We start from the raw sequence: 24,259 nt of genomic DNA, 5'->3' as shown, positions 1-24,259 counted from the left end.
TGCATGGAGTCGGGGCCGGCGCAGAGGAGCGGGCGGGCGATGGGAGACGCCGCTCCGGCGGGATAGAGGGGCGGAGACGGGGGCACCCCCGGGGCCCGGCCCGCCCGGGGCTTGCCGCGGGCCCGCACCGATGCTTGTGCACAGCTACCCGGGCATGGTGAGTGCGGGACCAGCACGGGTCTGGCGGGACGGGACGGGACGGGGAGTCGGGGGCTGGGGCCGGGGGTCCGTGCCCACCTCACCTCCGCTGTTCTCGCCGCCGCAGGACCGCGCCGAGGGGCTGCCCGGGGCGCCGGCCGGGGCCCGCCTGCCGCAGCTGCCCTCGCTCAACCAGGCGCCCTACGGCTCGGCGCCGCCGCTCTGCCACACGCCCGCCGCCGACTTCCAGCCGCCCTACTTCCCCCCGCCGTACCCGCAGCCGCCGTTGCCCTACCCGCAGGGCCAGGAGCCCGCTTACCCTCACCTGGCGGACCCGTACGCGGCGCTCAGCCCCCTGCACCAGCACCAGCAGCCGGCTTGGCCCCCGCAGCGCGGCCGGCAGGACGAGACGGGGCTGCTCTCGCAGACCCACCGCGCCCTGGGGCTCGACCCCCGCCGCGAGTACCCCGCCGTGCCCCGTCTGCTCCACGGGCTCCCCGACGGCGGCCACGGCCTCGCCGACGGCCCGTTGGGCCTCCACGGCCTCGGCCACCACGGCCTCGAGGACATCCAGGTATGGGGGGACGGCGGGAGCACCGGGAGGGTGCCCGGGGTGGGTTGGTTGTGAGGGGACGGGGTCAGATCTCTCTGCCTGTGCAACCGGGGACTCCCGGCCGGGACGAGTCAGGCCCCGCGGCGTCCGTACCCCCGGGCAGGCAGAAACACCGGGCCGGGGATTCCCATTACTCGTGCCCTCAGAATTCCTTCTGGTCGGGGGCAGCGGGTGGATCGGGCCGAGGCCGCGCTGTCTCTGCGCCGCGAGTAGCCGGTGCCAGGAGCCGGCTGACGGCTCTTTCCTCGGTGCTTTCAGGCCGTGGACGACGGCGGGATGAACCTGCTCGATCAGTCCGTGATCAAGAAAGGTAAGAGCGCGGCGGCTCAGCGGAAAGCGGCACCGGCCCGGGCCCCGCTCCTGCCCTCGGGGCTCCCCAGCGTCGGGTACACCGCGTCCGCCCTCCCGCGGGGCTGCCCCCGCCCGTCGGGAAGAGCTCGCTCGTGTCCTCGGCGTGACTAAAACGAAAGCGGCGGATCCCGGCGGGACAGCGCGCCCACCCGTCCCCGGCCCGCTGCTCTCCCTCGGGCGGTACCGCGGCCGCCGATCCTTCTCGGTACCGAGGGGCCCGGACGAGCTGACCCTGCTGTCGGGGAGCCTCGGGGCCCACCCCGCCGGCGGCCGCGTACGGTTTGCTTGGAAAGCCCGGGGATGCCCCGGCGGCGTTCGGCGGCAGCTCCCGGTGCTCCCGGTCCCGCCGCCCCCCGGTCGGAGCCCCGTGCCCGGCGGCGAGGGAGGCAGCGCGGGCCGCGAACCGCCTCACACCGCCCGGGACCACGGCGGATCGGGCCCGTTCGGCGGGATTGGTACCGAGGGGAAGGACGCGTTTAACGGAGTCGAGAAATAGTGCGGCTTTGGGGCCAGTACTGCCCGTCCTTGTAGTCGGGGGCGTCCCGCAGCCCCCTACCTCGGCAAAACCCGGGTCTGCGGAGACCCCCTCTGCCGCTCCAGAACCGGGGCTTCGCTCCGGGGCCAGAGGGGAAGAACAGCCTTCCTCTCCGGGACCGTCGCGGGGAACGGGGCTGCGGGCAGAGGTTCTGCTCGACCCCCGAGGTCTCCCGGGTCTGGTTCTGCCCCACACGCTGACCAGTCCCCCACATCCCAACGAGCCGGTGGGTAGAGCAGCTCAGCTTCCTAAAATATTTCTAAAATATACTAAACCTTCCGCCGGGGCATTGCGAGAGCGAGGAGGGGGCCCCGGGAGCGTCCAGTGCGGTGCTCGGGGAGATCGCTACTATGGAATATTCGAGCACTGCTCTTGGCTTCTCCCCGAGATTTTTTACAGAAATATATGGATGGGAAGGACGCATTTAACCTCCGACCCCCGGTGCGAACGGAACCGCAGCTACCGGGGCGGGTCGGTAACGTGGGCCCGTGGGTGCTACGGCCCCGCAGTCCCGGTGCCGGTCCCGGCCGCAGACGATCCCCGGTAACAGCACGAAAATCCTCCCGATCGTGCGGTTCTCCCCCAGCTGCCACCGGTCGTTTCATGGGGGAATCGGCACTCTCGGTGCGCCACAGCCCCTTTCCCTAGAAAAGGCTGTTCTAGGAGCACGCGGCTGCCAGCGGGACATTAATGACCCGCATTAATTGAGCTTTAATCAGAACGCTGGAGAGGCGTTTCATTAAACATTCGGGAGTGAGGAATGGTTGCAAGAAGCTGAGGGGTGCGTGGGCCGGCACCGACCGTACCTCCGCGGCTTGGGCCGGGCAGGAGCACCCCGGAACGCTCGGGAAACACTCCGCAGTGGGAATGTTTGTCTGGAAGTTCGGTTGGAGTTAGAGTTGTTCGTTTGGGTTTTCCCCCTCCTTTTTCCAAAAGCGCCATTATTTAGAATTTTTTGGCTCCTGTCGGGAGGATTTGTCGTTGTTTAGTGCCTGGTTTTTGCCCTTGGAGATTCTCTAGTCCTCTAGTCTTGGAAAGAAAAAAAAAAAAAAAAAAAAAAAAAAAAAAGAAGAAAAAGAGGAAAAATAAAATTAAAATATCTCTGGCTGAAGGCGGGAATGGGCCAAAGAGCTCGACCACAACCCCTGTGCTCACGTACACTTGTTCTTCAACGCCTGTTCTCGTTTGGGTATTTAAAATTTTTTTAATATTACTTTATCTTTTCCATCCCCTTTTTTGCCTTCTTTTTTATTATTTTAATTTTTTTTTCCGTTATTATCCCTGTGTTTGGAGCGCGAAGCACCGAGTTTGCTGGAGAAATCGATAAATCCAAAGCCCGGAGCGTGTTTGTGGGGGGAATTGGGCAGCCACGCTGGAAGCGGCGGGACGGAGCCGCCGGGGGCTCCTGGAAGCGGCGGCAGCAGCGGGGACTCTGTCCTGGCACCGCTCTGTCACCCACCCGCTGTCGGGGATGGGGAGAACGGGGACCGGAGCCGATGGCCACGCTCCCCTCTCCCTGCCCCTGGAAGCTCCCAAACGGGCGAGTTCAGCTCAAAAAAGAAATCGGAGGAATTCTGGAAGCTGAAGCCGGGAATATCGGATCAAACGCCTCTGCCCTCCACACGGCCCGGGGAATAAATTCCTTTACATTCGGTTTTATTTAGTTTTTTAGAAGGTATAAAATGTGGTCGTTTTCACTCCGCTGGCTCTGTCAGCTTTGAGCTGTGTTCTGGAGCCCCAACGGGGCCAGAGCCGAGCCCGGGTCCCCGCGGGTGAACGACACCCCAGGAAAAATAAAATTAAATTAAAACCATCTGAGGCAGCTCCCGGCGGGTCCCGGGCAGAAAGTGCCAGAGGGGGGAAGCTGGGCAGCAGGGCTCGAGGATCCCCTTTCCGAAGGGAGCGAGGGTAAACCCTAAAAAGCGCAGTATTATCCTAAATTGCACCGAGATCCCAAATAGCGATTAATCCTGGAATTCCTGACGGAATGGCCGTCGGACAGAAACCTGATCGAAATCTGTGCTTGTGAAAACAGATTTATCTCGCTTAATTAATTGCCGAGATACTGTTGTCCTGGTTCAACAAAATATTAATCACCTGCCCCAAATCTCCCTTTTTAACTCCCGTCCGTGGAGTCGCATTTAGTCCCCGGTCAGAAACAGCCGCGAACGGGAGGGAAGAGCCCGCAGCCCTGAGCTGTCCCCGCAGCCTGTCCCCTCCCGTATCCCGGGATTTCGGGGCCATCCCCACGGCACGGGGGTCACTGCCGATGTCCCCCCGCACGGACGGGCCCCGCCACGGGCGCGGAGCTGCGCTGCCCGGCGCGGGGAAGATGCTGCCCGTAGCCTCGGGGCGCTAGGAGGAAGCATCCCCGACTGCGTGTCTGTTTTCCCCTCCTTTTCCTTCTTAAATAAACTTCCACACTTCCAGCCGTTAATATAATTCCAGGGATTTTTGTGGGCATCTGGGAGAAGCGGTGCTTTGCCATCCTCTCCCCTCCGAATGTTTTCCCGAACCCGCAGCCCTCCGGCCCCTTGGCTGCCCCGAATTAAGCAAGTGGAGAGGAAGAAGGGAGGGATTCTCCCCAGCACGGGCTGGGGAGACCGTCCCGGGGCCCCCATCCCGCAGTGCCGGCGGTGGCTGCGCTGTGCCCGCATCGCGGCGCGGAGAGCCGGGTCCCGGCGGCGGGTGCTGCCCAGGGAGGCAGATCCCGGCTGGAAACAGGCGTTCAAACACCCGTTTCCAGCCTTGCCCTCGGGACTGGTTCCGGTTCGTTATCGCCGTGGTGATCCCTAGTGCTGGAGGCGCCGGGTGTTGCGGGGTACCGGGAAACCCCCGGTGAGGGGGCCCGGTTTGGCTGTGGGGTGCGGCGTGTGAGCTGGGACTTGGAGCAGGGAGAGATGTGATAGCTCTGAAAAATGGAGGATGAGGTTTTCCCCCGTGCTGTCACCACAAACTGGGAGATAGATTTTGTTCAGGAATTAAATAGATAAAATTTTGGATAAGGGCAGTAGTATATTTATGAATATCTTGTACCCCCTTTTGTTCATTCTCCCTTTTTTTTTTTTTACAAAAGTATTTCAGAAATTGTTTTCTGTGTCTTTCTTTTGTTGTTGTTTTGTTTGTGGTTGGTATTGTTATTATTATTACCACCATTATTTTTCCTTCCAAGCATTTATATAAGACCAGGAAGATAATTAGACAGGGAAACATTAAAATTAGCTCTGAAAAAGTTTAGTTGGGGCTCTGGCTGCTTTAGTCTACAGCAGCTCAGGAATTTTCTGCTCCACTCACCTGCTGCCCTGCTGTTCAGATGCCCAGGTCAGGTGCTGAGGTCTGTGAGACCCCCCCAGACATAAAACTGTGAATTCAGCAAGCCCCGAGCTCCCAGTGCAGGGCGCAACTTTCTGGTTATGAAATCGAGCTTTAGGTCGTTGCGCTCAGTAGCAAAAAATCCTGCAGCTTGGTTGTAAAATAAGGCGGGGTTTTATTGCTTTCACATCCTTTTGGGATCAGCAGAAAGCTTCTGAGAGAGCCTTTTTATTACAAAGAAAAATAGAAATGTCTTTCCCTGGCACCTGGGGACACGCTGGAGTGTGGGAGCAGCCCAGGGTCCTGCCAGTGGTGGGCCGGAGTGAGCTGGGGCCCTGTGGCAGCAGGAGCAGGGTGAGCCACAGGGGCTGCTGCACCCGCTCCCAGGCACAAGTTTTGGCTGTGGCATTTTACAACCTGGAGTAGAGACAGAGCAGGGTGTGACCAGCGTGGGCTCACACTGGCACTCAGTTGTGCACTGCGCACATCCCCGGGCTCCGGGTTGGGGCAGTGGGACCTGGTCCTGCCACTGTGCCTCGTGTTTGTGGACCCGGCTCTTGCCACTGTCCCTCGTGTTTGTAGATCTGGTCCTGCCACTGTCCCTCGTGTTTGTGGATCTGGCTGCTGCCGCCCTCCCTCATGTTTGTGACTTGTTCCAATTTCCATCCGAGGCTTTCGAGCCACTCCGAGGGGCAGTGCTAGCGTTTCTGCTCAGGAATGTGGACCTGTTTGGCTGGATACTGGACAGACAGATGGAAAGCTGTGCCTCAGAGCCTGCAGTCAGGAATATTGCAAGAAGTAGCTGTCACTACTAAGGAATGCGGCAGAGGAGGGAGATTAAGACCAAGATCCTTAGATCCACTCGCCACCGCACGCAAGCTCCAGGTTTTGAAGCTTCTTGGCCTCTTCTCAAGCTGGTGGGACTGAGGCACTGGCATGACAGCAGCAGTGCCATTTCTCCTTTTTTTTGGTGCAAGTAGGAATTGAGCTGTAAGAAATGTAAGAAGCCAGATGTAGCAGGGAAAAAAAAATCCTGAAAGAGTGGTAGATTAGATAAACATCATTTCCTGTGATGAGCAAGGTAATAAATGAGGTCGTCCTGTAAAACACCTGGGGCTGTGAAGACACAGCTTTTATAGGACTGTCCAGGGCCGTGGGTGGAGGTACTTGGCTTCCAGTCAGCTGCAGGGTGCTGGGCTCCATGGGGAGCCCTCCCAGCTCTCTGCAGCTTCATCTGCAGCGGTAGTTTGCCTGAGTAAGGAAAGGGGCTCACCCGGGACAAGCCAGGTCTTGACTGGAAGTTTTGCTGCCTTAATGCTGCTCATGAATGCTTTAAAGTTTTGACAAGCCCTCGCACACACCGGGAGATAGAGCAACGTTCCTCAAAACACAGTCACACCTCCCGATCCCGGCGCTTCCCCCTCGCGCGCACACGGTGCGCGGCAGGAACACCTACTAATCAAACAGAGAAACTTAAAAGAAAGTTTTTACTCTGAACTGCATCCAGATCACCATTCCTCCATTAAAATTATATTTTTAATGTCCTATAATTGCACCAGGATAAGCCCAGGTGTGTGTTCATGTGAGATAACACACGCGGGTACTGGTGAAGGCACTGGGCTTTGTCTCAACCTCCCCAGTGCCTCCCAGGCATGTGTTATCTCCAAGTTTCATGTACCTTGTCATGACTTACTGTTTAATTAGATGTTTTTAAATGAATTTTTTTTTCTTTGTTAGAAATAAAGAGCAACTCTTAAAGGATAGGTTCAGGAAAGCCAGCTCGGGTTGTTTATTGGCCTGTGGCTTGAGCCAAAGCAGCAGCACCTCTGCTCCAGGAGGAGGACCCCAGGTGAGGCTTCTCCATGGACAGCACAGACATGTTGGGCTTGCTCTGGAGCACCTTTCCCTTCATCTTGGGGGCTGTGAGGTAATTTTGCAGTTCGGTGGCCACTGTCACATCACTACCCTGGCTCCCACAGGGGCGACTTCATCCACAGGTGGACTGGCAGTAGGACAACCTTGGCCAGGTGACACCTTTGGGGTTTGTCCCTGCAAAGGAAGCGGTGCCAAGATCTTAATTTGTGTGACAGCACAGGTATCTGCCTCACTGGGGTCCGTCAGGACACACACCCATGGCAGCACAGACACAGGCAAGACCCATAGGGACCCATCGATGTCACTCCAGTCCAGGATCACACTAAACCTGCAGCAGAGCAGAGGCAAACACGGACTATTCCTCCCTGTTTAATAATATCCCAAGATACATGATCTCAGAAAAAAAAATGTTTGCAATCTCTCTTAATTATTTGAAGAACCTAAATGAGGTTCTCTGAAGTCCTAGACTAGCACTCTAACCACTAAACCATCCCACCCTTTCCTGTGTGATCCAGGGAATTACTCACTTTTGCTGTCCTTCCATTTGTTTGTTTATTTAAATCCTTAATGGAGGAACTAATTAGCAAATCTGGATGTGTTGCTTGGAGCTGCTGCGTGCTCAGCTCTCATCTCCCTGGCCTGTCCCCAACCCAGCTCTGCCATGCCCAGGTATTGCTTTCCCTTAGCTTAGAAGTGTTGTGGTTTGGGGGGAAAGGGCGGAGAAGCACTTGAGAGTGAGAGGGAATTGCTAGAAATGAGCCCAAGGTACCCATTGCAATTAAACAACCCCAAAACACAATATGGCAGGAGCTTGGGGCATGGAGGAGAACGAGGGGAGCTGGGAGCAGGTTCACCTTCTTGGCTTAAAAATCCATCCACAGTGTCTGCAGTGCGTGCTTGGGATTCCAGCCGGGCTGAGTCTCCCCACCCTCTATCTCAGGCATTTATCTGGCATCAGTCACCAGAGTGCCGAGGCGCCAGGGAGAGAGGGATTGGGTCAGGCCCTGTTCCCTCCGGACTGGTCAGACAGGTCCCAGAGAGCAAGTGGTGTCCCCAGGGCTCCCTGGGAGCCCCAAAGTGGCCACATGCATGGGAGAGAGCACAGCCAGCAACCCAGGCTGGAGAGGTGCAAGCAGAGGATGTGACCGAGGGTGCTTAGGGAGGTTTCCAGCACAAGATGCCAGTTAGCAAGAGATGGGGCAGCCATTGAAAAACCATCATCAGAGGGTTTGTCTCACCAATACGCTGGTGTCAGTGACCCAGGGCATCCGAGCAAGGGAAAGGAAAAGCCTTTTTCGCTGTGACAGTGGGTGAGCAGTGCCTGTCCCCAGAACAATCCCTGGACAAGCCGGCAGCTCCGGAGGAGCCGCTGAACCGAGAGATTCACGTTGCTGCGGTCAGACCCAGACTGAAACCCTGCCAGCTCGGCGGGCTGGCAGCAAAATTCTTCCCTCAGTGTGAAGGGAAAAATTTTTTCTATTATTATTCATGTCTAACCTTTGCTGAATGGTCTTTTGCCCTTCAACAACCTGAATAGATTTAACGAATTGACAGGAGCATCGCAGCGGCTTCCACGGGATCAGCCACCGCTCACCGCAACGTCACAGCTTTGTTCTCCCCTTTTAGCTTGTGGAGATCCCTGCCACACAAATTCAGGTGCATCTGTAGGGAATACAGGGAAAATCTCTCATGCATGTCATTGTAAAATGGATTAAAGAGGTAAAGATTTCATAGACTGGGTGCCAAAGTGTTTGTGCTGCTAAAGGATTAAACTTGGGGCGGTTGATGCTACAGGCAGAGTTGTGGAGTGTGTGGAGCTGGGAGCACTCACTGCAGCACAGCCAGGGGTGACACTGGATGGGGAACTTCCCTTGGTGTCAGCGTGGAACAGTGTGGGTTCGCAATTCCTCTGGCTTAAATCCTCTGACTCTCCAGCCTCCCGTTTCTAAACCTGTTTGGTTTGTGCTGTGAAACGTGAATTCTATACGGGCAGAATTTGAACTGAATTTTAAGTAATTATTCAGTAATTGAACTGAAATTGAAATAGTTAATTTTCTAACGTAGATATGGAAGAGCATAGCTGAAGATTTGGAAAAAGTAATTTAGAATCAAGGGGGAGGGAAATAATGAGAATTACCAGACTAAACAGACTTCTCCAATGAAGTCGCTGCATCGGGGCGGCTTCCAACCAACAGTCCAGGAAATAACTCCAAACACTTCGTCCCTCAAAAGCAGAACCCAAATAATTTTCATTCGTTCTCTTCAAAGGTTCAGACACCTGAGTTTTACTGTTTAGGGGGACATTTTAATCACTGATGTTTGGTGCCTTCCGGTGAAATGTTTTGGCTCAGGCTGTGACATCAGGGTTCTCCAGACAGCAGAATCCACTCCGTGAAATGAAACATGGAAAGGAGACATGTGGGAGCTCGCCACAAATTAATTGTGAGCAGTTTCCAAAAAACTGACAAACTATTCTGAACAGCAGCATATTTGAGGTCTAGTCATTTCGAAATGGTGAAGCAGGAAAATGCATCATCTGAAATTATCAACTGCAAAACACTTTCTAATCCCCCTCCCAAGTCCTGCAGGAGCACAGGGGCCTGAATAATTTTTAATATTATATGTGCTGGCCATTCCTATCAAAGCATGATGTACCCGGCAGGGACCATCCTTAACCAAGCCATTGTACCTCAGGATTTGGGGGAGTCTAAGCCTTCCTGCTCCGTCGATCCATCCCAAAGCTCCCAGGAGACACCTGCAGTGATGCCTGGCTGGGACTTCACTGGGTCAAACAGAGGTACAGACTGAAAAATGGAATTAATATCACGTGGCAACTTCATATTTCTTTCCCAACCTGATGAATTGATTTGCATGGGAAACAAAATGTTAAATATGGGAGTTTTGCATAGGCATGGGACCTCTCCTGATTAGCTTTCTCATGGGAATAGTTTGGAGTTGTTTCCCTGCTCTCCTCTGAGGGTCCGAGATTCGTTTCCCTATCAGGACTCGTCGATCTCGAAAACCTACAGATAAAACCGAGATTCTTTCCATCCTTCCATTTGAAAAGGCCGATGATGGTGGTTCCTAGAGAGGCTCTTTGACACGGGGACTTGGTTCAGGTTCTGCATTTGAGATAAAGAGAATACCTGTATAATCCCCTCTGGGAAGAGAGGATAATTACAGAGTGCGCGTTTGAAATACAGCTGATGGCTCTGACCTCCTTCCCTGGACCATCAATAAATACCTCTCCGCTGAAACACCAGGAAATTGGAGCAGCTGAACTCTGCAGCACCTTCTCCCTGAGAAAGGGATTTTAAAGGGATGGCGGGAGCAGCAGCCCCTGGCTCACACCCACATCCAGATATTTTTTTATATATGTATCTCCATCTTATAATTCACATCAGAGACATTCAAACAAAGGTTAGACGAGCTCACTGACAGCTCTTCCCGGAAGACAACAGCAATCTCTGTTGTCTCAAACCTCTCTGCAGCACTTTCATCGGGGGCTGCACACGACCAGCCCGAGCTGCCGGCCCGGAGCGGGTCAGAGCAGCGGGACCCCCCGGCAAGGGAATAAACCGGGGGCTTTGGGGCTGTCATCGCTGCACCTGCAGAGTCCTGGAACCAGAACCTCGGCACCTGCGGCAGGTTTGGAGGGTGCAGGTGCCCCCTTGCAGGGCAGCACGGCTCGGGTCTCTGCCCCGCAGCGATGCCCGAGGCAGCCGAGCTGACCGGGGCGCGGCCCCGGAGAGGGACGGGGGGTAAGAGGCTTTGGTGGGGGGCTGGAGACAGCGCTGTTGTGCCTGAAGATGAGCGATTGCTTTGTCCCAGGTTGTCTCCTAAGGCGATTCACTGATACCTCTTTAAAATGCAACCTCAACTGTAGCACACTCCCACTTTTAAAGGCATGTCGCAATAAAAGCCCCGATATCCAGGGATTCCGCCTTACCCAGGAAGAGAATTTACCTGCAGTGTGTCTGGGGAGAGAAGAAAACAGACTGGTAAGACGGGCAGCGATTTGCATGTTCCCTCTGGACCTGTTTTTCCCCTCGCAGCACCCCGAGCTCCAGCTGGAAATGGAACAGAACAAATAACACCACGATAAGCAACTCAATTCCCAAGTACCACAAATTTTCCTGCTTACAAATCATTTTGCAAGCAGGCAGCACATTTCGCCTATGGAAACGAGTCAGTGCTTGGTATTTTTCTCTTTTCGTAGGCAAAGTTTCTTTTCCCTTAGACCCAAAAGTCGATGGTTTGCTGCCAGCTCCCGAGCACGGACATCGGCTCCCGCAGCTCCCTGCAATCCCCGCACTGAAGACTGAGCCGGGCTGCAGCTGCACCTTTATCACGGAATATTTACATATCAAAGTGTCCATTTCCAGGAGTCACAATGGTAACTTCACCCACAAATTTTGGCGAACAAAGATGAGGAAAGAAAGGATGCAGGAGCTAAGGAACGGAGCATCCTCAGCCCAGACCACACGGGGAGGGAGGATGAGGAAGCAGAGGTGCGGAGGATCGGTTCGTGCTGGATTTCACTGGGCAAAACCAGGAAATTCTCCAAGGTTTTCTAGGTAAAAGCCTTTGAAGAATGGGTTTGTTTTGCTCCTCCTTTTTACCTCGAACTTAAAAGCCAAAGGACATACCTCTGCAAGCCAGAACAGAAGTGGCAGAAATTTTGTGCTTTCTTTTGGGACACTTTGAAGGCAATGAGGCTCCTTATTCCATTCACTGGATTCACAGCCGAGCAATCCTTTCAGCCGTGTTTATATCTTTCTCCCGGGTGTCTCCTGAAAACCCCCAGGGAGACAAGGCTGTGACATCCCATCCCACCTGCAGCATCGCTGGAGGTATGGGGACTCCTGTTGTTCATGGGAATTGCCTTTCCATTGCCTGTCTGCTCCAAGGGACATCATATCCTGTGCTCAGGCACTGGACCAGCTCCTCCTGGCTGCATTCAACACCCAAGGCCTTCTCACCTGGAGAAGTCTTTCACCAGAGATTACTTGGCAAGTTTTAATTGGGTATCACAGCATCCCTCCCAGGCAGACATTATTATATTATTATCTGCAATTTGTTGCTGGAGACAGTCAAGCCCAAACTGGGATAGTAACTTGTCCTGTGTCATAACACAATTCCAGTCTGGCTGTGCCAGACACAAGGAGATAACCCCAGGCAGGCAGGGTGTTCTCCAGTTCAGGGAAGTCAAGGAATGAAGCCCTTGGTGTTTTTAAGTACCAGGACTTGTTCAAAATCACTCTCTCTCTGCATCAGGGTTTTTTGAGCCCCAGCAAATGCAGTTGTGGGGTTTCATCATGTGACAGTTGCACCAGGGTACGTTTGAAAGACAAACCAGAGCTGACTCAACACAAAAGGCTCCTCTGATGGGAGATCACAAACCTTGTGATTCACAGGGAAAGTGAAGTCACGTGTACCTGCTCCAAGCACGGGGGCAAGAGACTCTCATGGGAGTTTGGGTCTCTTCAGTGCTGCTCACACACACCTGGAATATGACAGATTGCAAGTGGGACCTGCCCTGTGAGGTTCAAGGCCGCAGTGAGAGGCTGAGTCTGATGGAAACACCTCCTGTGAGGTGTACAGAAGAAATGAGGATCATTTCCCTTCCAGCACTCAGCAAGATTCTGCTGTATGCCTGTTCCTGCCGTGCTGCCCTTCTCCAAATCACCACAGCACCAGGAGCCAAGATGATATGGTGACAAACAGCTTGATTTCACAGCTTCCTACAGAAAATCCAGAGCTATGAGAAGAGAGGCTGTATGTAATCAGCCTGCAGCACAGCACTTCCCAACACTTGGGCAATAGCTGAAGCCTGGATTGCTTAGAAAGGCATTCCCACAGACCGGAATTGCACACACACAGATCATGCCCGTGTACCTGAGCTGTGGTAAATCATTTACCTTGCTCTGTCCCTCTATTTTCCCCAGCTGCACTAAGAAGCTGGCTTGAGTCAGGAGTGAGTTAATGGCTTCGGTGGCTGGTGCTGTACCAGCACTGGGCTGAGGATCAGCAACGCGTGAAGCCCTTTGAGGTCTGCCAGCATAACCTTATTCCAAAAACTGTTTTCCCTTTCAGATCTGACCCCTCTGACCTGTGCTTACCTGTGTCCAGCCCACCTGCAGCCTCCCCAGGGCAGGTCAAAATGCTTCACGGGGGCTTTAGTGTTTGAAATCTGCAGCCAAGCTCACCTGGATTTGCTGATTTGGAAGTAGCAAAATCTAATCTGAATAAATAACACTTCCACGGGAAAAACCCCCTAAGGAATGCCAGGCAGTTTAAGAAAAGAGCAAAAAAAAAAAATTTAGGAGGACAGAGTGAAACAATCAAGTATCAGTAAATAATAGATAAATAATAAGAACAGATAACAAAGAGGATCTTGCACTCCTCCCCAGGAGTGCTCTGAGCAGTTGTTAAAGATCTGAGGTGTCATTCTTCTGCTTTCTTTGGCTAAATCAACCCAAACTCCCACTTGTGCCCTGTCATTTATAGCTTCCTGGGGAGGGCTGGGGTGACCCAGGGGTACCCCATCCCATCACCAGGTGGGCTGGAGGGGCACCTGTTTGGGCACCAGCCTCCAGCCCTTCCTCATCAGCCTTTGTAGCGTGTTGGTCTGTCACTGTGAGCACGAGCATCTCTGGGGTGTGTTTCTGCTGAGAAGCCCGTCCTCCATGGTCAGGAGTGGGACGTGAGCCTGCCCAAGCTCCTGCCAGCGGGATGAGTGAGGGGAGAGCCGGATCACTGTGGGAAAGGTGATGTCCTACTCTGCTGAAAACGGGTGTCTCCCATGGCTGATCCCACAGGACCTCAGAAGGGATGATGGGTGCAGTGACATGATGTGACATTTCACAGAGGTGGTGGAGTCACCATCCCTGGATGTGTTTTAAGAAAAGACTGGATGTGGCACTTGTGCCATGGTTTAGTTGAGGTTAGGGTTGGGTTGAACTTGATGATCCTGGAGGTCTCTTCCATTCTGATTCTGATTTCTGTCCTCAGCTGCAAAGCACCACGTGGCTCTCAGCTCCTTTTTGTGCCTGGCTGCTCCTTCTCTCGGGCACAGTGACACCGCAGGCCCCTCACTCACATCGGGGCCGTTCAGTGCCTCAAACCTCATCGTGCAGACCCTGTCCCCGCTCCAAAGGGTCTTTCCTCTGCGCCGGAGCCGGGATGAGCCCTCGGCACGAAGCTGTGGGAGCAGCACCGGGCGCAGGGGGTCGGCGCCGGGGCGTTGGGCTGTCGGCCGGCCGCCCGCACCGCTCTCATGCTTCCTTCTTGTCTGCAGGCTGGCTCAGGTGCTCCGATCACCTGCTGCTTGCGGGAACAGGAAAGCAGCAACTGAAGATCGAGGGGGACTTTTGGTTTACTCAGATGACAAGAGACAATTTTGGTTCCCCAAAAGCCAAGGAAACAAAGCTGTCAGGCTTTAATGGTAGCTTGTCTCCCTCCTGCAGCATGTTTATGGGCAAACAAGCTGCAGATCAGACCAGGCAAACAGCAGCAGGTGAGGCTCAATAACAATAATTCATGATTAATGGCGAATGTGGCTTTGTTTATTCTTGTCGTATTGAGGCAACGCTGTCTAATGGACGAAGCACTGCTGCAGGACTCCGGGGCCTGGCTCAGCTCCCAGTGCTGCTGCCTGCTCTGTCCGTCCCTCACATCCCGTGTGCCCAGTGAGGGCACAAGCTCTATGTGACACAGGCGCCCTGTCCCACACCTGCACGTGCCCAAAGTGACGGGGCTGTGGCCTTGGCTGAGGCTTTGAGGCAGAAGAGCAATGCCAAACTCCACGCTCAGTGCTGGTGCCTGCCTGGTTTGCTTGTGGCACAGAGCTGGGCTGACCCAGCTGTGCTGGGCTTTACCCTTCACAGCAGTCGGCTCCAGGGCACAGCTTTCCAGGGCTTTGTTTCTGACAGTAGCATCATTCCTAAAACCTCCAGTATGTGTTTCCCAAGTGTTGTGTCTCCATGCTGCACATCAACCTCATCCGTGCCTCTCTGTCACTGCCTGTGAGGTGACTGGCAAACACAGAGCTGTACCCAACCCTTCTCCAGCCCAGTTTTCCACAGGCTCCGGTGTTAAGTCACACTGGTAGCAGCTGGGTTTGCCTCCTCCCCAGACACCGTGTCCCATGGATGTGTGGTGAGGCACGATCCCTCTCCCTGCATGGCTCTGCTGTCCCTCGGGTGTGCCACGCATGAGGCTTGAGCGCAGCCACGGCATGATCGCAGGCATGCACAGATGTATCCAAATATAATCCAGGTTACAGAGTGTATCAATTACAAACAGCTCTTCACAAGGTACTACAAGCAATACCTGCTCCCCAAGGGGGTCTGGTTTGGGGGCGGCCCATTGCTGGGACCCTGCAGGGCCTCACACCTCAGCAGCGCTGCACGGATATTTGCAAACCACGCTCTGACTTCTGATTTTAAGGGATCCCCTAGAGACTAACCTAACCTGTTCTGGAACTGTGGAAGAAAGCTTTGAAGTTGCTCCTTCCTGGAAATAATTCTGGTTTCCTACATCTCAGGGGGATGTTCCTGTGTTTATTCTGCCCTGAACCAACCTCAGTCACGGCAAACACTGACCACAGCTGCCGGCTCCAGCAGGGCACTGGTGTATCCCACCCTCTGCTCCCTTTGTATAAGTTTTGTGCTGGGAGGAAACTCTGTGTCCTTCAGCTCCTTTCCATTCACCCCTCAGTCTTCAAACATGAGTCATTTTTATGTAGCATGCGCTGAATTTTATTGCCATGCTAGCAAGTCGTTGAGCTGGATTTACAATATGCCAATTGTAAGCGCCCCCTCGTAGATCCAGTCCATGGACCCTCCCTGGTTAATCCTGGGGCTTCTGTTTCATTTTGGGCATATATATTTTCTTTATAAACCATGGCATTCACTGCTGTGTTACTTGCAGGAACCATCTGACTGTGGAACAAGTCATTCCTGAGGAAGAACAAAGAATTCCAGGGCTAAAATGATTTTTGGATTCTTTCAAACCCTGCTTTTTTTTTTTTTTCCCCTGAGTTAAATTGGTTATTAATTTCAGAGCACAAAAGCCAAAGAGATTAAGCACAAGTCTCAGCCACAGTTTTAACTTATAAACCTTTACTGCGTCTAAGAACGTTTCTTACAGAATGACAAATGGGAAAACCGAGCCCCTTTGCCCTGGTGTGACGCCATAGGCCCAATGAGATGCTGCAGTTAGCAGTCCCTGCCTAGCCTCGTGTTAATTAACTTTCGCCCATTAAGCAAAGGGAAGTTTGTGCTGGATTAATTTGGTTTGATCTTCTCAAGCTTCCTTTAAGCCAGGGATGATGAAAGTTTAGGGCTGCGGCTATTTGTGGGGCTAATCCCAGGGCTGAAGGCACAGAAACTCTTTCCCCTGGTTCCCTTGGGCACATAATGGGAGCACAGCTCTTGGCCATCCCAGCAGCTCCTGGGTTTTGGGGAAGGGAATGGAGGTGTTGGCTCAGGTGGTTGATCCTGCCTGGTGGGATGCAGTGTGTGCCGGCACAGAGCTGGGCTGCAGTTGCAATCCCTGGAGAAGATTGGCATCCTGGCCAGCAGGACCAGCCACGTTTCACCTGGCCACCCACCGCCACGGAGCACCCAGGGGGACAGGGAGGGCAGCTGGTCACAGGTCCAGCCAGCAACACTGAAGACAATCCTCAGTCTTCCAGAAGATCAGCCCAAACCTTGGCTTTAATTATAGCTGGGCTGGGAAGTGTGGGAATGCAGGCAAGGGCAGTGTCCAGGCTTCTTCCTTTCCTTTAACCTTTATTTAGTTTAGTTTCATCATCCCACCTCGCTTCTCTCATTGAGGAAAATAAGGAACTAATGAGACATCCCAGTAGGTGTGCTGCTGTCTGGGAGGGGCTGGAGAGCTGCCTGGAGAGTCTAGGTCTCTCAGCCATGGTCCCCTCTTCTCTCCCTCTTCCTTGTCTCCAGTGCCCATCCCCTCGAAGGCCAACGGCACCACCATCTCCACCCTGTCCATGAACAAAGACGGCCTGATTGGAGGGGTCACGAATCCCAACGAGGTTTTCTGCTCCGTGCCCGGCCGCCTCTCTCTGCTCAGCTCCACCTCCAAGTACAAGGTGACGGTCGGGGAGGTGCAGAGGAGGCTCTCACCCCCTGAGTGTCTCAATGCCTCTCTCCTCGGAGGTGTCCTCCGCAGGTAAGCTGCCCCAAGAGCCCCAAGATCTGTGTTCAGCACCAGCTCTTACCTCAGATAAAGAGATGAGGAATTCTGGTGTGTGGTACATTGAGGAATAGTATTTTTATTGCTTTCTCTTCTTTCCTTTCAAACCTCAAACCTTAAGCTGGGATTATGGTTATTTTAGCATGAATTACACGGAAATTTATTTTTCCTCTTTGTTCTCTCTTTTCAGAGCCAAATCGAAAAATGGGGGTCGGTGTTTAAGGGAAAGGTTAGAGAAAATTGGACTAAATCTACCTGCAGGAAGGCGCAAAGCTGCCAACGTCACCCTGCTCACATCCCTCGTGGAAGGTAAGAGTCTCTCCCTGCTCCCATGGAGGGTGGAGTGCTGAAACTTCCATCCCCTTAATTTCCAGCTTTCCACAAACCAGAACTCTTAAAATAAGGCGAGGTCACCACTGAATGAGCAGTCTCCCTGTGTAAGTCTCCACACTGATTCAAGAATGTGTCCTTTTAAATGAGCAGACTCTTGGGAAGGCAGTGGGAAGAACACAAATGAAACCAAGACAGCAAATGTCCAAGAAAATATCCAAGCATGGTTGCCCTGGCTGTGGTAGGAGGTTGGAACTGCACGACCTTTAAGGTCATCTTCCAACCCAAACCATTCTAGAACTCTATGCTTCCATGTCTGTTTTCCAAAACTCAGCCAGTTCTGTTGGATCAGATGTGGCCCACGGAAAAGGTCTCCTCACGGATGCCAACCAGGACTGTGAGCATCCTTCTGGCTGGAGCTCAGGGTATCCCTCATTTCTTTGAGCTGATTTTAATAGTTGAGTCACAGAGACCAAACACAAAAAAAGCCTGAATAAAGCTGCCAAGAATTCCCCAGCTACTCTGCAGCCCCATATGCCCACCTACTGCACAGTTCGGGTGCTTCTGACCACACCGCCCTCGGGCAGAATCCCAAGCTCAGGTCCGTGTCATGTTGCCTGTGAGAAGGAAATGCCCCATATCCAAGTCCTTCCCTCCTCCAGGAAATGAGTGAGACGCCAAGGAGATGTCAAAGTGCTCTGAGGTTTTGCAGGTGGAGCTCAGGTGTGCAGCAGCCGCCCTCAGAGCTATGGAGAAGGTGCTGCCCTGGCAGGCAGAGCCCTGCCCAGACATGTGAGGTGCCCCTGCCTAACTCAGTTACTTCCTCCCCTCCTACTTCTCTCCACCATGGAAATGATGATGTTGCCTCTGCGTCCTGGGAGAGAAGCACACGGGGATGCAAACAAATGGAATGACAGCTCTGCCTCCCTCTGAGCTCAGGAATCCATTGTGTCCGTGCCCGGCACGGTGCAGGCAGCTGCCTTCGGATCCTGAATAGAAAATCATCTCCATTGTCGCCAGCAAATTAAATGACCCGCTTCATTAGGCGGAGGTTGTTACCCAGGGCAGTTGGTTCCTGCTGAATGAAAGGCTGATTTCCATGGAAAGAAAAGGAAGAAAAGAATGAAGGGAAGAAAGGGAGGAAGAAATGTACCGTTTGATTTCAAGTGGCTGCTGATGTTTTGGTTCCTGTTTCCCAGCTCATAGTAAATAGGAGTGGTGCCATGTGTGTTTGGTGGATATAATTTCCTCCTGCTTGTAAGCATGATGGAACTAGGGATGTTCCACCCAGAGGAAGAGGCTGCTGCACTGCCATCACCCAGCACACACCAACTGACTTGTGCCCCTCTGCCCCAAACACACTCTTTCCTGAACATTTGCTCTCTTGGCTTAATTTGTTTTCTCCCCTCTGCCTTCCTGAGGTTCAATTATTTAGAAGAGACAACGGATGGGGTGTTGAGTGCTAGTGAAATAGTTTTTTTCTTACACCGACCCACAGCCACTCATACAGATGGGGAGGATGATCCTGGAGAACCCAGGGAGCACCAGGGAGAAATAGCTCCCTTGGGAGTCCTCACCACGCACACCAAGCACTCACCCTCTCTTGGGCAAGTGCCCCATGACAGCACCTCCATCCTGGACCCAGGGGAGCAGCAGGGCAGTATTTCCACTCCAGAAACATCCCTAAGCCTTTGGAAGGAGGTTTTCCCTCAGCCAGGCTTTTGCTGCCCCCCTGCCCACCATGGCCCTCTGTTCATTCTCCTGCAGCCTCTCCTCCTCAAGATCTGGCTCAATGTGTCTTTAACACTAAAGGCAGAGTTCCCTGTCCCCCCTGAACACCTCTCTAATCCAGCATCCAAATCGCCTTTAAAAAAACACCAAAATGTGCAGGCACTCACACACTCATGGAAGAAATAAATCCTGGCTCTAGCCCTGGCTCTGACTGACCATGAGGTCACTCAGCTCTATTCTATTACCCCAGTATCAGTTTTTCAGCACTTGATCCTTTCTGACTGGTTTGTTTTGTTTTTTTTTTAACACACAAACAACTGCAATTCTGATTCTTTAGGTTTACCTTATTTGCTCTTTCTCTGGAGGAGCAGATGAAGTGGAAAGTACTGTCGTTATGTGGGAAGCAGGGACACTTCCCTATAACAGGGCTCCACCGTCTGAGCTCCGGGAGCCGGGCAGGCTGGGATGGGATCTGGGTTAATGCTATCAGGATGGATGGCCTAATACGTGTGAGCAGCAGGGGGGCAAGGCAAATTAGCTCTGCCTGCCCGACCGGGATTTCGGGTGTTGGGCATGATCAATTGCCATCAGCTCTGATTATTTCCACGGGGATGCCTGGAGATGGATCAATTCCATCAATGGGTGGGCATTTCCACAGGGTGATGGATACGCTGCCTGCTCGTCCAGCCCGAGGGCCCCCGGCCCTGTGGGGGATGTAGCCCCCTTCCTCCTGCCCTTCCTCCTGCCTCTTCCTCCTGCCTCTTCCTCCTGCCCCTTCCTCCTGCCTCTTCCTCCTGCCCCTTCCTCCTACCCAGCCTTGTCCAGCAGTCACGGGGCTGAGGCCACTCTTTGACCCTCCAGTCTCCCTTTCAGTCTATTCTCAGTTTGGAGAGGCCAAGCAGGAAATTTGGGAAATAGGGAAAGATGCAGCAGGGGATGCTCCCAAGTAAGAAATGCCTCTGCTATTCTTCCTTTTGTAGCCGGTGCCCAGAATCACACCTCACTCTGCTCCAAAGCCAGCACTGTCTTGATGATTTTGTAAAACAGTAAAGGAAGGACCCAGCTGCTGTTTAGAGCTGGCACTGGCTCATTTGGCCCACACAGACTAATTGCTTTACAGATGAGAATAAGAAACTCGGCAGCAAGAGATGAAGGGCTCTTGGGTGGCCACTGAGACAGGGGATGACAGAATCACTGGGTTGGAGGAGACCTCCAAGATCATCAAGTCCAACCCCTGCCCTAACACCTCAACTAGACTATGGCACCAAGTGCCACATCCAGTCTTTTTTTAAACGCATCCAGAGATGGTGACTCCACCACCTCCCCAGACAGACCATTCCAGTACTTTATTAGTTTTTCCATGAAAAACTCAATCCCACCAGAACTTAGCCCCAAGACTGAGATGGCTGAAGCTTTGCAGAAGTTCCCAATTCCCAGTTCCCAGTCACACTGGTGTTGGCACAGTGCTGATGTTCCTCTGTCCTGCTTTCAGGTGAAGCCATTCACCTGGCTCGGGACTTTGGCTACGTCTGTGAAACGGAGTTCCCGGCCAAGGCGGCGGCGGAGTACCTGTGCCGGCAGCACTCCGACCCCACGGAGCTCCACACCAGGAAAAACATGCTCCTGGCTACCAAGTGAGTACAGATGGCAACGAGCCACTGATGCATTTGGTATCTGCTGCTAACCTGCAGTGTTAGCCCCCAAACTTTACTCTTCTGTGGGGAAGAGATGGGCTCACACTGCAGGAAGGTGTCCAGCAGGGAGAATGGCCCGCATGGATTGAAGGGTTTGATCCTGCGTGGGAGAGGGTAACGCAGACCCAGGGAGCATTTTGTTCTGCCTCATGTGCCCTTTCAGAGCTGGAGCAGCAGCAGCAGTGGTGCCAGTTCTGCACTTACGGGCCTTTCCCAGGCTGGAGCCAAAAACTCCCAGTGGGGAGGTGACTGTTCAGGCCGGGAGCAGGAAAAGAACCCCAAAATATACCCAGAAAAGTTGTGGATGCCCCACACCTGAAAGCATTTAATGTTAGGTTGGATGAAGTTCTGAGCAACCTGGTGTCCACGCCAGAAGGTTTGCAACTCGATGATCTTCTAGGTTCCTTCCAACCCAACTGTTCTATGATTCTATCACTGTGTCCTGCAGCTCTCCGGGTGCATTACAGTGACCAAACCTCTCTCTTTCAGGCAAATTTGCAAGGAGTTTGCAGACCTGATAGCCCAGGATCGCTCTCCACTGGGGAACAGCCGCCCCTCACTCATCCTGGAGCCCGGAGTCCAGAGCTGTTTGACTCATTTCAGCCTGATAACCCACGGCTTCGGGGGCCCGGCCATCTGCGCCGCCCTCACCGCCTTCCAGAACTACCTGGTAGAGTCCCTCAAGGGGCTGGATAAAATATTCATGAACAGCACAGGGAACGGGCACACGACCGGGGACTCCAAAGCGTCAGACAAAGAGGTGAAGCATCGGAAATAACAGCGCTGCCTCCCCCCCGGTGAAGCTTCCCCACCGGGCACCAGCGATGGCTCCAGGGGGAAAGATGACCCAGTGCACTGTTTTCTGAACTGCTGAGTTTGAACGTGTGAGGAAACTCGTCAAGCAAACAAAGAAAAGACAGGAAAAGAAAAGGAAGACTTAAAGAATTGAAGAAGAAAACAGCGCTAATGAACGTAGTGAGATTGAGAGAAGCCAGGCTGATGGCTTTGGGGTTTTGCCTTTTTGTTTTTGTAACGTGGATGCAGGAAGCCAAGTCATGTGCAATTTGATTTTATTTCGCTTTTTATAAAACCCATAGTGAAATCCTGACGTGCTCCAGGAATTTGTTCCGGCTGAAGAACTGAGAGGAAAGAGCAAAAGCCTCGTCAGTGCAAGACCCAGAGCAGGAGCAGCCGAGGGCAGGGGGACAGAGCCCTGGCTCTACCTGGATTTATCCGCTGGTTTTGAGGCACACAGGAAACCTTCCCCATTTCCCCAGCCACAGCCCAGCCCTGACGCCAGGCCAAGGAAAATTGCTGGCAGAACTGCTGTGGATTTAAAGCAGGTCCAGGCTTTGTTTACAGCTTCAAACTGAGACTCGCTGTGGATTTTCCTGTGGGCTGAGGAGCCCCAAGACACGGCACGACAGAGGAACAACCACACAGCCGACGGGTCCCAGGGCAGGATCGAGGGGAGCCCCCCTGACTGCTGCCCTCCCCGCTGGGGATAAGGCAGGTGAAGTTAAATCCAGGACTAAATAAAACTCCACAACCTACAGATAACAGCACACAAGTTCCTAAAATTAGTAATAATAATAATAAATAAAGCACAAGGAGCAGAACTTGAACCAGGCCAAACTGAACTGTTCTAAATCTGTATATATTTATTTATGTGTAATTAAAATCTGAAAGTTTTAAAATGTCCAGTGCAAGTTATTTATATCAAATTGAGTTGGGTTTTTCGTTTTTGCCTTTTTTTTTGTTTGTTTGTTTGTTTTGGGTTGGGTTGTTTTTTTTCTTTTGAAAGATGAAAATCTTTGGATTTTCTGCCATTAGAAATGGGAATGAAGTTTTGGATCCACCAAACTGTAGCATGGACAAGCTAGGCTGTGACGACGATGACTCTAGAAGTTCTGCAGGATTTTGTACTTGCTGTTGTTTCTCTTAATGCTGCAATAGATGTACAACACCCACACCACCAATGTCATTCTCATTCTCTTAATAAACCTCTTTTTATTTGAAGAAGGCACCTCCATCGTCTTTGTGAGAAGGATCCTTTGCCTCTGTGGTTGTATCTTAAAAGTGATTATAAGTTTATTATATGGAAATTATAAGAAATTGCATAGATTTAAGAAAGAATTAATGCAGTTTCGTGGCTGGGGGTTGAATGCTGCCACAAAGAGAGCTCAGGGGGTGACAGGAGCTGGTGTTCCTGCCCGGTGTCCCCAGCCCTCGTGCTGAGCCAGCTGGCGCCAGTGGAGATGAATGAGTTTGCTGATGTTTCAGAACTACTCAGGGTAGTCAAATCTAAACCTGTCTGTGAGGAGCTGCAGAAGGACCTCATGGTATCAGTGATGAAACAGAAGATAAAACAGCCCCACTGATCTCCAGGCAATGAAGCTCCAAATTAGTTGCATTCGTGGCGTCACCACGAGCAGGACTCTGCACCAGCACCTCCTACTCCCAGATCTTAGAAATAAACATGATGGGAATGGTCAGAAAAAGGATTAACGAAGCAAAACCCAGATTATGCTGCATGACATCCGTGTGCTTGCCCTGTATTGCTCTGTCCTGAATGGCACTTACAGATCTGGTAAAATCCAGCTGGTAAACCCATGGGTAACTCAAGTGGGAGCAACTCCCACGCGAGGCAGGACCAAGGGCTGGAGATGCAGGAGGAAGCACATGAGCAGGATGTGGCAGAGGTGTGGAAAACTATGGGATAAAAGAACACAAACAGGGAAAGATGACACCAAACCAAGAGACGGGACACCCATGAAATCTGGAAGTCAGGAAGCAGGTTTAAGTAAGTCTTACCTGCCTCGGGTAAGAAGCTGGGACTTTTCATGGGAAAAGATATAAAAATGGCTTTTGACCTAATGGAAGAGGGTGATTTTAGGAAGCCTCCTTGGTGTCTTCCCCACACATCACTGCTCCTCACAGAGGAGCAGCTGGAGAGACTGAGCCATGGCAGCACTCCCTGCACTGGAGCCTTCTCAGAGTTGCACTCCCCAGGTTTCTCTGGAGGTGCAGAACAGGCTGAAGGTAATACAGGGAAAAACCCCAACAGTCCCAGAAGAGACCACAGGAGGTTTGAAACACAACCCTCCGTTTCAGGAAAGTGTGAAAGGAAACATTTAATGTCCTAATATAATCTGTGGGGATGGCTCAGCGTCAGAAACTTGCATCTAAATATTCCCTTCAAAGCTTAGGGAGGCATTTAAATTGGGAATCGGATTGGAAACGTCCCTTGGTATGAGGTTTGTGAAAGCAGAGACCTAAATGACGGGCTCTGCAGGTCTGGTTTTGCTCTGGACCTTCCCAAAGGAAGAGACAAGAAACAAGGAGGAGTCAGGGAGCAGAATGGAAATATTACAGACACATCAGAGGCTTGTTTACACTTCAAAGCCAGTTTGGATAATGCAGGGTGTGAGCCAAAAGCACAAAAACTATTCCTATTTA

General features: G+C 52.7%; 1 protein-coding gene across 2 annotated transcripts; it reads left to right on the top strand.

Moving 5' to 3' along the window:
* The first annotated feature begins 50 nt into the window (after nt 1-50).
* Nucleotides 51-21,730, top strand: TFAP2E (transcription factor AP-2 epsilon). 2 transcript variants are annotated; one of them, XM_066204535.1, is made up of 8 exons: nt 51-157; nt 266-712; nt 1,010-1,061; nt 14,125-14,343; nt 16,793-17,021; nt 17,236-17,354; nt 20,599-20,740; nt 21,290-21,730. In XM_066204535.1, the coding sequence occupies exons 1-8, from the start codon at nt 131-133 to the stop codon at nt 21,576-21,578; spliced, it is 1,524 nt and encodes a 507-aa protein (XP_066060632.1). In that variant the 5' UTR covers nt 51-130; the 3' UTR covers nt 21,579-21,730. The 2 variants fall into 2 exon arrangements, with proteins under 2 accessions (XP_066060632.1, XP_066060633.1); XM_066204536.1 differs by lacking the exon at nt 14,125-14,343.
* Nucleotides 21,731-24,259: the final 2,529 nt, after the last annotated feature.

The sequence above is a fragment of the Chamaea fasciata genome, unplaced genomic scaffold (genome assembly GCF_029207755.1).
Source record: "Chamaea fasciata isolate MVZ Bird 193981 ecotype frontalis unplaced genomic scaffold, bChaFas1.0.hap1 SCAF_26, whole genome shotgun sequence".
Lineage (NCBI taxonomy): Eukaryota > Metazoa > Chordata > Aves > Passeriformes > Sylviidae > Chamaea > Chamaea fasciata.
The sequence above is the reverse complement of the archived record's forward strand: the minus strand, read 5'-3'. Positions and strand labels throughout refer to the sequence as shown.